The sequence below is a fragment of the Syngnathus leptorhynchus genome, chromosome 2 (genome assembly GCF_054491065.1).
Source record: "Syngnathus leptorhynchus isolate UIUO chromosome 2, UIUO_Slep, whole genome shotgun sequence".
NCBI lineage: Eukaryota > Metazoa > Chordata > Actinopteri > Syngnathiformes > Syngnathidae > Syngnathus > Syngnathus leptorhynchus.
Window position 1 is genome coordinate 9,573,183 of NC_141196.1, and position 13,733 is coordinate 9,586,915.

The 13,733-nt window shown below is 41.7% G+C and overlaps 1 protein-coding gene across 7 annotated transcripts in view; it reads right to left on the reverse strand.

Moving 5' to 3' along the window:
• gabrb2a (gamma-aminobutyric acid type A receptor subunit beta2a) overlaps positions 1-13,733 on the reverse strand; it is a 42,296-nt gene that overhangs the window by 25,604 nt on the left and 2,959 nt on the right. Inside the window, exons 1-6 of one of the 7 annotated variants that reach the window (XM_085900974.1) lie at positions 13,027-13,106; positions 10,447-10,501; positions 9,347-10,325; positions 8,057-9,244; positions 7,862-7,962; positions 7,559-7,626 (exon numbers count right to left, since the gene is read on the reverse strand). In XM_085900974.1, coding sequence (XP_085757100.1) covers positions 7,559-7,626; positions 7,862-7,962; positions 8,057-8,328 — 441 coding nt within the window. In that variant the 5' untranslated portion in view covers positions 8,329-9,244; positions 9,347-10,325; positions 10,447-10,501; positions 13,027-13,106. Of the gene's footprint in view, positions 1-7,558; positions 7,627-7,861; positions 7,963-8,056; positions 9,245-9,346; positions 10,502-11,736; positions 11,863-12,031; positions 12,280-13,026; positions 13,278-13,733 lie in introns of those variants that run through there. The other 6 variants (XM_085900982.1, XM_085900998.1, XM_085900988.1 and 3 more) reach the window with 6 other exon arrangements.

Sequence of the window (13,733 nt, forward strand, 5' to 3'; positions counted from 1 at the left end):
AAAAATAACACAAGCTTATTTTCCACACGCTGAAAATAAAACAGAACAGGATGGGTTTGTGTTTTTATGCCTGGTTATGTGACGGCCACGTCCTCTTACTAATGTCAGTGTAATGACGGTTCTGAGGGCGACGCTCACGCCCCACTAATTCCTCTGTCGTGGAAGCCACCACAGCTGGTTTGTTTAAATCTTTTAATTCGCAGGCAGCTAATTAACATTCAGAGAGGAGTATTATATTGCAGGCGGCGAGCTCAGGTATTTTACATGTAATTAACAAGTAGGATGAGAAGAGAGGGGGGGGGGGGGGGGGCAGGCTAATTCCAGCACTGTGTTGCATGCTGAAAATGCAACATGGAAGCAATGCTTGTTATAAATCAATGGTATAGCATTTTATTTCATGCACATTTGGATCACGCAAGTGTGGTTTTGGTGTTATAAAAAGATTGTGACATTGCATATGAGGATTTGATAAATAAACCCCTAATCCATTGCAGGCTCCTGATTCACGGTGCCTCTAATTAATAACACTATTTTGGTCTAACTCTGGCGGCGCAGTGGGTAAGCACGTCCGCCTCACAGTTAGAAGGGTGCGAGTTCGATTCCAACTCTAGCCCTCCCTGTGTGGAGTTTGCATGTTCTCCCCGTGTCCGCGTGGGTTTTCTCCGGGCACTCCGGTTTCATCCCAAAAACATGCTTGATAGGCCGATTGAGCACTCCAAATTGTCCCTAGGTGTGAGTGCGAGTGCGAATGGTTGTTTGTCTCTGCGTGCCCTGCGATTGGTTGGCAACCAGTTCAGGGTGTCCCCCGCCTACTGCCCGATGACGGCTGGGATAGGCTCCAGCACGCCCGCGATCCCCGTGGGGACTAAGCGGTTCAGAAAATGGATGGATGGATGGTCTAACTCTGCTGTATATTGGGTGTGTAGAGATTCCACTTTCAAGCACTAGATGGCGACACAGTTTGAGATTATGTAAATTTGAAAGAAGAAGTGTATATCAGCACAGCCTAGTTTTTTTTTAAAGTTATGTGCTGTTCTACTTTTTAAGCCAACATAAAGCAACAGCTTTGGGTGAATTTTATAATGCATATCTTTGGGCATGATTATTGAGGAATATTTCGAGATGAAATGTTTTTTTTATTATTATTTTGTAAAAACGAGTTGTTAACTGTAATCGCATAGAGTGATCGGCACACCTCTACACTATACAATATTTTTGAGATACTCAGTGCTATTGCCCACTCTCTCTTTGTTATACGTTACATGTCTTGGTAATATTTTCAAATGTGTTTAAAGATCTTTAAAAAAATAATAAAGTACTGTAAATGAATAAAAACATAAATACGGGATATATTCCATATGTCATCGATTTCCCTTATTGCAAAGGTGGTCTGTAAGATCAAACAAGGTTTCCTGTTATAAATTGTCACCATTGTAATTCGAGATCTAGGGGGTTGTGCCATTTAATATTTATCATTCCATGATTAGAAACCAAATTTACACGGTAAACGTGAGTGTCCTTCTCAATTCCTGTTGAACGCTCATCGCACAAATTCAGATTTTTCCCTAACACCAGCACAAAACATCGTGCAATGTGGGAATGTAATTTCAGATGCAAAGTGGGGAGGATGAGTAATGGGGTGAGAGAACGAAGGGGGGTGGACATGGATAGATTCATGGCAAAGGGGGTGTCTCAGCCATGATATCACAGTTTGCCAGCATGGATGTGTGGTCACACCTAAGACTCGGAGGACTCTTCCCTCTCCAAGTAGCACATTTGTTATGTCGGGCTACCGTAGCGTTGACTTGACTTCTAACAGGCCATTGCTGCGCATCACATAAGGCCAAAAAAAAAAATAATCAACAATATTGGACCAATATTATAAACAGATTCTTTTGTTCAGACATTTGTCTAGATTAGGATTACGAAGACATGATAATCTCATCAAAATAATATTGGTCCAACTTTGTGTTTTTGTTGATTTTTTTTTTTTTTTCAGTCCTTGGTCATGAAGAATCAGACATATCCGAATTATACCAAGTGATAATCCAAAATTGGGATTGCAGTGTAAACTCAATCCAAATTCTTAAAACAAATGAGCATTGGTTTATTCCTCAATGTGCCTTTAGGTCACTTCTTGGCTCATGAAGGATGATTTATTGGATGGACAGGACTGACTTATTTATGGCTCATGGACAGGGCAACAGTTCAATCTTGACTCAAGGAATGAAAATCAATCCCCATAACCAATAAAGTTTTGTGAGCAGTCTACTTCCTGGATCATTGCCGTCAGGAATAGACAAGCAGGATTCAACCATTTGCATCCTGGGGGGAATATGGAACATGTGAATGTAGGTTTATTTTTCTTCTTTTAGTTTTGTATATGCCGCTTGTGTTAAGACATGAAACATTATAGAACAGGGCCAATTACAAATTTCTGTTCCACTCCAAAACAAGCAGCCTCTCCGCCGCCTCAGCGACTTCAATGAGCCCCACCAAAAATGTTGAGTTCATTCTCCACCAGAGGCGTTTGGATCTTTAATTAGACGAGCGGCCAGCTGTTCACAACACAGGCCCGCTCGCTGCTATGATGGCAGGCCAACATGCAGGCCAACACTGATCTAAAGACAGCTTCTTTCACATCCTCCATTTTGCTTCATCCCCATATCATTAAACGGTTGTTCTGAGGCGATGATGCAAAGCTGCTAGTTAGTCCCATCTATGCATGAATTAGCCAAGCTGTGGAAGGTTCTTTGGTAACATGTTACCTTTTTTCAAATGTGCTTTCAGGGGTAAAACACTTTGGTATCTGATTTTGCCATTTTAGCCGTAAGCGCTTCAAACTTGATGTATCAGGTTTTTTGTTTTTTTTTACAGTTATAGACTCGCAGTGTAAGGCAAGGCCAAGGAACTATTCCAATATTCAAGTCATCTGAATAATACTTTGTGATTGTGCAGGAGTACAAATACAACAATATACATTGACTGGCCACAAAATATAACAACACAAAACTTTCTGGACCAAAACACTGACTGTATTATGCAAGGAGTGCATGCAGACAAACACAGTAAGCCCAAAGCTCAGAACTGGGAGGCAGACATGCGAGCTAACCATTAAGGTATCGTGCTGCCCCCTTAACGTATAGAGATATTCTGTATTGATTTGACAATGCCGTCACAGACAGTCAAACTGTCCTGCAACACAATGAGTTTCTTATATTTTGCACCGTGTAACCACTCAGGGTCTAATTATTGAATCTGTTTTGTAATGTCAAGTCTCAAGTCAAAGTCAATGAATCGATCACATCATTGATATGTTTCAAGCGCAGTCCGGCACAAGCGTCGCATTCAGAATCCATAACATGGCGTGATGTTGGTGCATGTTGCATCATACAACTTTGATAATGAATAAAGTTATCGTTAGAACATTTTGCCGGCACGTGATTAGCAATTTGTCTATGTCAAACAATGAAGATCAACAGTAGTCAAGTCGACTCATCGATGCAACCGCTAGTAACTACGGAATTAGAAACTGCTTTCACTATGACGCAGGGCAGTTGAGGGTCTCTTAGACATTGCATCTGCACTGTGGCGTAAATGCCGGCGAATCCTTAGTTTCATATAAGCGCAAGGCTCGCTGGGCGTCTTTTCTAGCTGGCCAGGTCGGCGCAGCTAAAGGAGTGTCTTGGAGATGCCCGGGAGGCATGACAGTTTAGTTGCGGAAAGTCGATCGAAAGCCACGTCTAATATCAGCGCAAATGGATAGCTGGTCTAACGAAACAATGGCCGTCAAATCATCTGAGTCATTGTATTACGTTTTTTAAATAATTGCAGTGGGCGGCACATCTATAGGGGAAGGCACAAACTCTCAGACTTCACGCCACAGACGTGCTTCCGTCATGTCGAGAATCACACTTACAGAAAATAAAAGAAGCCACTTTGATTGGCCATAATTAAAGATGGCCTTGTCCACTCCCACAGCGGCACAGGCCTCCCACTTGTAGATCCACCCAGCCGTGTTTCACGCAGGACTTACTCTGGTCATGAAAATGGAGCCCTGATACTGCACACCCCTGACAGCATTGTTGTTTTGATCTTGTTAGATTGTCGACGGTGTCAAAACATGCTTGATGTGTATCATCAGCCGGCCACCACAGGGACAGAGAACAAGAGGAATAACCTTAACCTCTCTCACTCCTTCCTCATCCTCCTCCCAGTGTTGTTAAGAGCATCCTAGCCTGATGAGGAAGATCAAAGCAACCCAGCAGCAACTTCAATCCGCACAATCGCACTTGGACCGACGATATGATTGATTTTCGGAGTGATCGATTTCATCATCTTCTCTGATTTCTTCCACGTGAAGAAAATAGGAGGACATTTCGACCCGTTACATAAGTCGCACCACGCGAGCAAGCGAGTTTGAACAGAAATGTTGCCATGTCAGATTCGAGACAGATGCGGCTGGCTTTTCACAGGACAAATTCTCTGTCATGGCCACGGGGGGCTGCGTGACGTCAGTCACCATTCAGCGTTTGAGCACAGTTTTGTGTTAGGCTCCACACACGGATGTACGAAGCAGTGTTTTTTTCCACATGAATGCTTGCATGGACGCCCAGTTCTTAAGTAAGAGGAGCCTTTGGAGCAAGGCAGAGGTGGATTACATGGCTGCTGAGCCCAGAGTCACAGCCAGGGATCCAATCAAAGCGGTGGGAGGGAAAGGATGGAGGCGGGAGGGAGAATAGGAGGTGAAAAACCAATGAAGGGGTTTCTATTTCAAATCTCCCCCGGACCCCCGAGGCACTTCCGCCGTGGCTGCATCCTCCACAAAAGTAAACAATTTTGCTCATCTCGGACCGTTCAGTTGTTATGCTCGTGTCGAGCGTCTTCCAAAACATGTTGGACAGGTGCGAGGGCTGAACAATTTGCTCAAAGAAAGGAATTTCTTTTTTTTTTTTGACCAAATATTGTGATTGTGATTTTGAATTCAATTCGATTTTTCAAGGTCCTCTTCCCATGTATTTTTGTCAAACAAACATAAGTCATAAATGAATCTGTATTATTACAGATATTTGATTTATGATAAATATTTGGGTCTTATAGGCTCGTGTTAATATAAATGCAAATGAAAGCCAGTTTATTTACTAGAACTGCGCATGAATCGGTGGTGACTCAAATTGAGCTACAAATTGGCCTAAAACAAACACTGAATCAAAATTTGGCATCCTGGCAAAATGAGTTACGAATTGGCTGAAATGGCCCTCACATCTCTGGATGTGTGACCTATCTACGTACGTAAGGAGTGCACATGCGTGAAAGCGATGTACATGCGTAGGAGTTGCGTGTGAATTTGCGTCCGTTGGCTAATGAGCATAAAACTCAACTGTTCGGCAAATACTCAACAAAGCACAGGTAGGCAATGTGAATGTATATACAATGTGCCTTTTTTGGGGTCTTCTGAAAAGTGATGATTTTGGAGACAAGAGGATTCCACCCGAGGCAAGCGATAAATACAAATAAAATGAAGCCTACCGATGTTCATTCATTGTTCAGTCCTAAGAGGGGCACAATTCAAAACCTACAGAACACACTTTGCCATTCGCCTAAAAATGGCCCTATGAATAATTGAAAACATCACCACTTCCAATCCCTCTTACTATTTTTGAGCGATTATGTAACAATTCTTCTCTGTTAGGCCATTTTGTGAACCCCGATACATAGCTCAGACCTAAAAAAGGTCTGTTAGCTCAATGATAACAAACAATGTAAAAAAGCAAAACAATGACAATCTACCACATACAACATTGGAAGAAATGGTTGTGCAACATACTTTATATAAAAAGATAACATCACAATACTTTATCGTCTACAAAAATCTGTTGAACAGTAGAAGAATAAGAAGGCTATTCTTCTTTGTTTCTTTCTGGATGACCATACTATACAGTACTGCTCCTGGTGGCCAAGGTGGGCACACCAGAAGGAGCAGAACACTTAATTGGATTTTAGCATTATATTGAGCCATTTCAGTTTTTATAATCTTCCAAGAGCATTATGCATTCATAACAGAAAATATGACGAAATGATGAGGGTCTGAGCAATGAATTGTGGCCTTTCATTGGCCAAAAGTGTTTGATGAATATGCTTTTAGCATTATGTATTGAAACAATTTTACAACAAGTAACACTGATTTCAGTGTCTATTACACATAAATCTATACAACCTTTTATCCTTAAAGATGTATAAAGAAATGTGTTAGTCATTCAAAACAAAGCAAATAATCATTTTTTTTACAAGCAATAATTAGGTGAGCAATGCAAGTTGATTGATAGATAAATAAATAAATAAATAAATAAATAAATAAATAAATAAATAAATAGATAGATAGATAGATAGATAGATAGATAGATAGATAAATAAATAAATAAATAAATAAATAAATAAATATGTGTTAAGTATGATTGGTAATACAAACACACACATGGCAAGGATTAATGAGCTTATAACTAATAGCGAGAATATGGATATAATTGATACCCATTGAAATGCATTGAGTGGGAAAACACATGATTAAATGGCCAATTATTCTGGAATCTATATTTTTGTTCTGCCAGCAATCTGCGGCATCGGGCTAAAAATAATTCATACATCAAATTACTCAGAAGTAACTCAACTGAATAAAGTATTGATATTAGTGAAACAAAAATGGTCATTTTCATACACATAAAACTATGAATGACAAAATCGGACAAAGTTACAATTGCAGTGGTATTTTTTGCTGTGTATATGGGTCCTTTTCATACAATTTGATAATTGAAAAGACAATCACAACTGAATTTAATTTTGAAAATCAATTAGTTTTACTGAGATGCTAAATTCAATTCTTAGCTGTTGTTATCATTCAAAAGGTAATCAATGTTTCTAATGAAGTGGGAATTTTCACGCACATGGCAAAATGTCTCTACCGTTATGTCCAAAACCAAGTTCCATGATCTGCAACATGTTTTGTAAAGATTACGTTTTTCGAATGTGTCTGAAGAGTTCCCTTTTTCCCTTTAAATATAAAATGGTCCTATATAGCCCCCGGGCCTTAGGTTCCCCACCCATGCACTAATACATGCCAGCCCTTAAGGAGAGGAGCGTGTGCGTGTCAACAAAATTACACTAGTGAAGCAAGAGAACGTGATGCGCTCACACAAACACACGCGCGCGCACACACACACACACACACAAACTTGAGCACACGCACGCACACAGCTCTGAGCGCGCGTAGCCGTGCCAGTGCGTCTGAGTGCGCCACTGAGTGTGTGTTCGGAATTCAAATGCGGCCACAGACCAACGCTGCAAATGCGGGACTGAGACGAGCATCGCGTCGGTAGACACGGGCACCCAAACCCCGCATTTAGCAAATCGAAAAATAAAAATAAAAATAAATAAAACATCATCTAAAAATACACATGACACCATAGTTTATATATCCACATGTAAAACAGTGCTAATTAGCCCAATCTCAACTGCGCCATGCATGCGCATGATTTTTATGCGGGATTGAAGATGCACCTACCATGTTGACTTCAGACACCATGTCTATGCTGGCTATGTCTATGTTCATGCCCACGGCCACTGGTGCACCTGCAAAGACAGGCAGCCATTAAGAGGAGGACAAAATCTTCTCATATCAATTTCATCTTCGTGACACAACACGCAGATGACCCATTCGACTCTGTCGTATTGTAAGCGGCTGGCTTCCATCGACTTATTCGCATTTCGTTTGTCTAGCCGCATTATGTCAATTAATGCAGATTTTGCGAGCCATGTCATCACCGCGATAGATTTTTTTTTTTTGGGGGGGGGGGGGGGGGGTTACCTCCAAAATCGGGCCTCAATCGAATGTCGTATCCGTTCATCAGTCTGTCCACCGTTTCTTTGACCAGAGGCATGTTGCTGGGATCTTTTAGATCCTTGACGCTAAAAAAGGAGGAAAGGGGAAAAGGTGGTGTCATGCCCCCCAAAAATGAAGATAATCAATGCATGAAGCATAGCCGACGTGAAAGCAGTTTACCTTTGTGTCCAGACAAAAGTGACGAGCAGGGAAAAAGTCAAAATCCCAAAGTGGTTTTTCCTGATCCTCCCCATCTCAACAGTTTTTGAGGCGGTTTCGGGATGCGAGTGAGGAGCGCGCACATCCAACTTGCCGGAGACGGTGCAGAGGAGCCAGTGAGGTGCGCATGCGCACTGCCGAGCCGAGATCAAAGCGCGGAGACGGCTGATGGTGCATGAGAAGCTTCCATTGCGGAGGAAGAAAATGTATGACAGGCACAACTGTATGTGCATAGTAAAGAGAGGAGCACTTTCTTTCTTTTCTTTCTTTTTTTTTTTTTTTGCCGTGCACACTGCACCTGTATTTGTCAACAAGGTGCAGCAATAACAGTGGAGCGTTTACATGGTAGACAAGTTTAGTCCCTCACGCTAAGGAGCTTGTTGTCATCGACTTCCTGGGCGCATCTCTCAAGGTTGGGATTCAAGCAATTGATCAAATTCACCATCAGAGTCCAAAACAGAAACATCTCACCGATTTCCTTCTGTCATAAAGGACATCAACAGTCTCCATTCAAGTTGAAAATGGAAAATACCGTGCTTAGAGTACATTTCAATAAGATTCATTCAAACATTGCAATTAAAGCCATACTGTGCTTAGATACACATTTAAATCAACATGTAATTTAAAAAATATTTTAAACCCAAATGAATTAAACCACAGTAATGCTTACGGGATTTGACTACAGTAAATCTCAAAGCCAGACACAAATAGCCCAAAAATTAGTAACACCCCACTCACTAGACGTTTATAATTGCCAGACAGGAATAGCAAAAAATTAGTAACACCCCACTGTATGTTTATAATTGTCTACACAAACTAATACATTAAACCATAAATAAATACACCCCAACATAACATGATCTCAAAACACCTTAAAGGGGAAGTCAAGACACATATGTTTTTTGCAAAAATGTATCCAACACAAAGTTGGTTGCAATTTTAGACACAGTTTTGTTGCATCCGTACATTGTTGGCACCTGCATAACTCATTGGGTAACACCGCTAACTTTGGACATGAAGCTCGGCATTCAAATCACACTTACCAGTAACGTCCAGTTGGGTTCCACTTTAAGACATGATGAGGCAATCATCCCAATCCTTTGCAAAAATGGGTGGCTTGTCTCGGGAAGGGCATCTGTTGTAAAAACTCTGCCAAACAGATTACGCGAGTGACTTGGTGTGGCAAACCTGACCCAGGAAAGTTTTTTCAAATGATTTTTTTAATAACCACTCAGCTGAACCAAAACATACATCTAGTGATGACTTAGATCCTCCTCTCCATACAAAGATCCTAAAGCAGTCAAGATGGCTTCCAGGAAGTGTGAATCCTTGACACCAATTACTACTTTCTTATGAGCAAGTCCTGGCTGTGTTGAGTATGTCTCATTCACAATAAAATCCCTAATTACCAGATAAGCTAATAGTCAGCCTAACATGTTTTTCTTCTTCTACAACTACTCTTGCAGTACAGATGCCCTATAGCACAATGCTGCCTCTCACCGTTTAGTTGCAGTACTACAATAGTTTTGCCAATCTTTGTCTTGTGCTGTGCCGGTCAGCTAGAGGATCTTTCAATTTTTCACCCAAATTGGGTTATTTCTTTTGTCCAACTAGTTTTCCAGTGTACTTTGTATCCCTTGTAGGATCAAAATCTGAACCCAAATCCTCAACCCAATGCAGTGGGTGTCTGTCCCTTTTAGATTCAGTGCTGAGTAAGGCATTTGAGTTACTTTAAACCCAGCAGTTTTAAGAGTGTGGGGAAGGTCGCTCTACTTGGGCAATTGTTTTGTTTTTTTATGTTGCATTTGTGACGAGAAAATTCCAAAGAATTGTGTTTTCCTCATGCAGTGTTTTCAGAAGCAGCCTGCAGTGCAAGAAAACGAACCCCCACAGAGTCATGCATGGACAAAGCCCACCCTCACCATTCATTCTCTCAGCTTTGATCACGTTTGAAGAGGGAAGTTGACTTTGATGTGCTTGCAGTGGGGGCTGTGACTCTGTAGAGGGCAGCCTTCTGAAAGCATTGGTTCCTTCTTGCATCACTAGCAGGTGCAGCCATCGGAGATGATATCATCCGTTTTCTTTTTCGTGTAAGGAGGTGGCGCGCGCATGCCGTTATCGGACCGTCGTCGTCTGGTTTGATGGGTCGGTGGGCTCGATAGGGATGGAGACCCGTGAAGGGCAGCTCTTCGGCCTACTGATCAGAACACAAGTGGGCAGCGGTCACAGCCTGTGAAATGAATAGATGTGCGGCAGCAGAATAAATGAGTTTCTGATTCATTTCCTCTGTCAGATGAGAGCAGAACAAATGCTGAGAGCTTCAGAGAGAGAATGCGGAGGGGCTCTCTCACTCTGCACGTGCCCTTTCCCTGGCCGTCTTGCTTTTAAGAGGCTGGATCCACATCCCTGCAAGACCAGAATACATACAGAACAAGCTTAGAGCCCCATCTATATGCACTGAAACACATGTGACTGCCACGTCTTAGCAAAGCGATGCAGTGAAAAATATGAAAATAAGATGTGATTCAGCTCTTCTCCACGTTCTGGCTCTCAAAACAAGCACTGAAAATTCTCTGACAGGAACACGAGAAGCATGATGAGCAGATTTGCACTCCCCAGGCGTTACATAACATCTATCTGCCTCTCTTCTCTTTCTTGGTTGCGTTGGAGAAGTGGCCCACTTATTATGAGTCGTCGTTCAAAGTGAGAGCTGATTTATTTTCCTGTGTGACCAAGTCCCGGTGGAGAAAGAGAGTTTTCATTAAAGCGTTTAGGGTTTTGCCGGCCCTCAGGTAACCCTTATATAAAAGCATGATGCATTCATTGGCACGTGTTGTGCCGTAAATCTATTATTATGACAAAAGCAAGCACACAGGCTTGAATGAAATACTGCCTAACATTATTTGAATCCTATTCTCTTGGAGCTTCTTCAATATTAGACATCATAAACATTAAGGTACATGAAGTTATTGTTTTACTGACGCACTACAATATTGGAAGGAAAAATTGATTTGTAACAAATTTTTACCTTTACAAAAAAGAGCAAGAGGCTCCAAGTTTGCCTCGGCAATAAAATTCTATTCAATTTGGTGGTCTCCCAAAGCACTTGCCAATAGCAGCTAGCTGCTACCCGCTAGCTACCAATGTTGGCAACTGACGACATATCATACTATTTTAAAAAGTGACAACATCATGTTTTTTGGTGTGTATTAAATTAGTGATTGAACATGATTTTGGAATGCTTGAAGCTAGCTAGCTTGATATTGCTGAATATTTACCAACTCTGTCTGCTTTTGCTGGTTAAATAAAAAAGGTAGAAAGTTTCTGAGAACTGTCACAACCCTACCAATTCACAGTCTTTAAAGAAATGAAACAAAGCTGCCACTTGTGAGTGACTGCCGGCCACACGTAGCCTGCGCACATCCCCGTTATTGGCTAAAAGAAAAAGAAAACAACTTAAAAGTCAAACAGCATGACTGAATGATTTGTACTCAACCTCAGAGGTTTTACTGTATTCAACATTTCACAGAAGGCCTTCTGCTGCCTTTGTCGCGTGTGTGCGAGATGGAGGTTAAATGCCGACCAGGAAGGGTAAATGTCTGTAGGGATGGCTTATAAGATATTCCACAGCAAAGTGCTACCTGACTCATGTTGGGGTTAAGCCGTTCATCCGTCAATGTGGTGCCACTTTGCTCATGAATATTAGTGACCTGTCGCTCCTCCTGATCCCATCTGGCTCAAAGGCAAGCTGACATGTACGATACATGATACAATACATGCATTGAATAGAATAATAGCTGGTTCATTTTCTTCACAGCCCTGTTGAATGATGCAAACTTTCTATATCCTTCATCCCAAATTCCTTGAAAAGTAACAATAGGTCAAGCTGAAGTCACACAAAACTTCAGGGTCAGACAAAACTAGGACTAAGTGTACCTGGCTCTCTCCATGGTGTCCTTGGCCAGGTAGATGTACCAGTAGACCAGGTTGAAGAGGCCAAAGGTCAAGGGGAAGAGAATGCGGGCATACTTGTCGATAGGGCTTGTGCCAGCCAGCTGCGGGATTTGCGGGAAGGCTGAGCCTTGCTGAAGGAATATTGGCATGGGCGGCGCCTCGGTCGCTTCGCTGGGGCACATCGAGTGGTTTCTCCTCTTAAGGCCTTCTTGAGGGCTGGTGTTCGACTCCTGGGAGGCGGGCAAACGGCATGAGTGCGGCACGGCAGGGATTGTAGCAAAGTGTTGTTTGTTCCCACGGGAGATTTCCCATGGCATGCAAGCCTGCTTATAAAAGACAGCAGGTAATTTGATGAATGCCCACAGGATGCCAGCAGATTATGCAGTGCTGGAGTTCTTCTCACACTGAAGCTATTTTTAAAACATTTAACCATGAGCGCCGCACGTGAGACCCATCCCAAGAGGCCGCGGATGAGAGCGTTATAACGGAAAATATTTCATGTGTAGTGAGGCGAGAATGGGAATGATAGAGGTGGGATGATGGATGGGTAACGCATCAAAAAAAAAGAAGAAAAAAAGAAATTAAACAACGACTGCTTTACAGCAACAACTTTATGTTTGTCATTAACCTTCTCAATCCGACTGTTAATGCACATAGAAGAGAAAAATGCTTGCCATTACTACAAAATATGCAAATGCATAAGAAGAGCTCAATCAAACTTTAATTGTCAAATATTTTTCGTTTTTCTCTTTCAATTCATTTCATCCACGAGCTATAGAGGAAAATGATCATTTGTAACTCCAGGGTAATATTGTAAAAGATGTTTTTGGAGGCATGTGGGATTTTTAAATCAATGAATAATCATGTTCGTTAATCATGATTTGAGTAACAATCGAGAAAAAAAAAAAGCTAAAAACTTTTTGGGCTTCATTTTTGCCCAGCCTGGTGCAAAACATGTAGTGTGACTCTGCGCTCACCGAAATGATGTCTTCGTCGTCGCTGGTTGTAGCTAAAACCTCGAGCTTTTCTTGCCGGGCTTTTGTCCTCTTCAGGCGGTTGGCTTGCAGTGTGGCAAAGTAGTTGACTGCCGCAAACTCGATGAGGGCTGACGCCACAAAGGCAAAACACACGGCAATGAACCAATCCATGGCTGTGGCATAGGCCACTTTGGGGAGGGACTGGCGGGCACTGATGCTCAAGGTGGTCATTGTTAGCACTGTGGTGATGCCTGAGAGAAAAACAAAAGCCACTTATTATTAATATGATTTGTAAGCGTTCCAATATATTATGCGGTAATATTTCCATCTCTTTTTGGGGGGATTCCAACAACTGTAGCCATCTATCCATTCTAAATGGGGGTTAAAGTGCTTTTAGCGAAATATTTGAACACACATAGACCTAAATTGACAATACTCACAGTCACTTAGAGTAGTTGTGAAAATCTTCCTCTATGCGTAAACCGCATGGAGAAATCGGTTTCTTTTTTCATTTTTTATATGAGACAGACCAAATAATCAGCCTATTTTAAAATGGGCTGATAAGCATTTTTTGCCGGTTATTTTTTTAAAACATTACAACATAAGACACAAATAAAGACATGCGAACATTCCCACCGTTAAAAGAAAATATATATCACCCGTTTTTTTGGGCCGGTTTTTCCTCTCTGCTGTAAAGTCAAACAAGC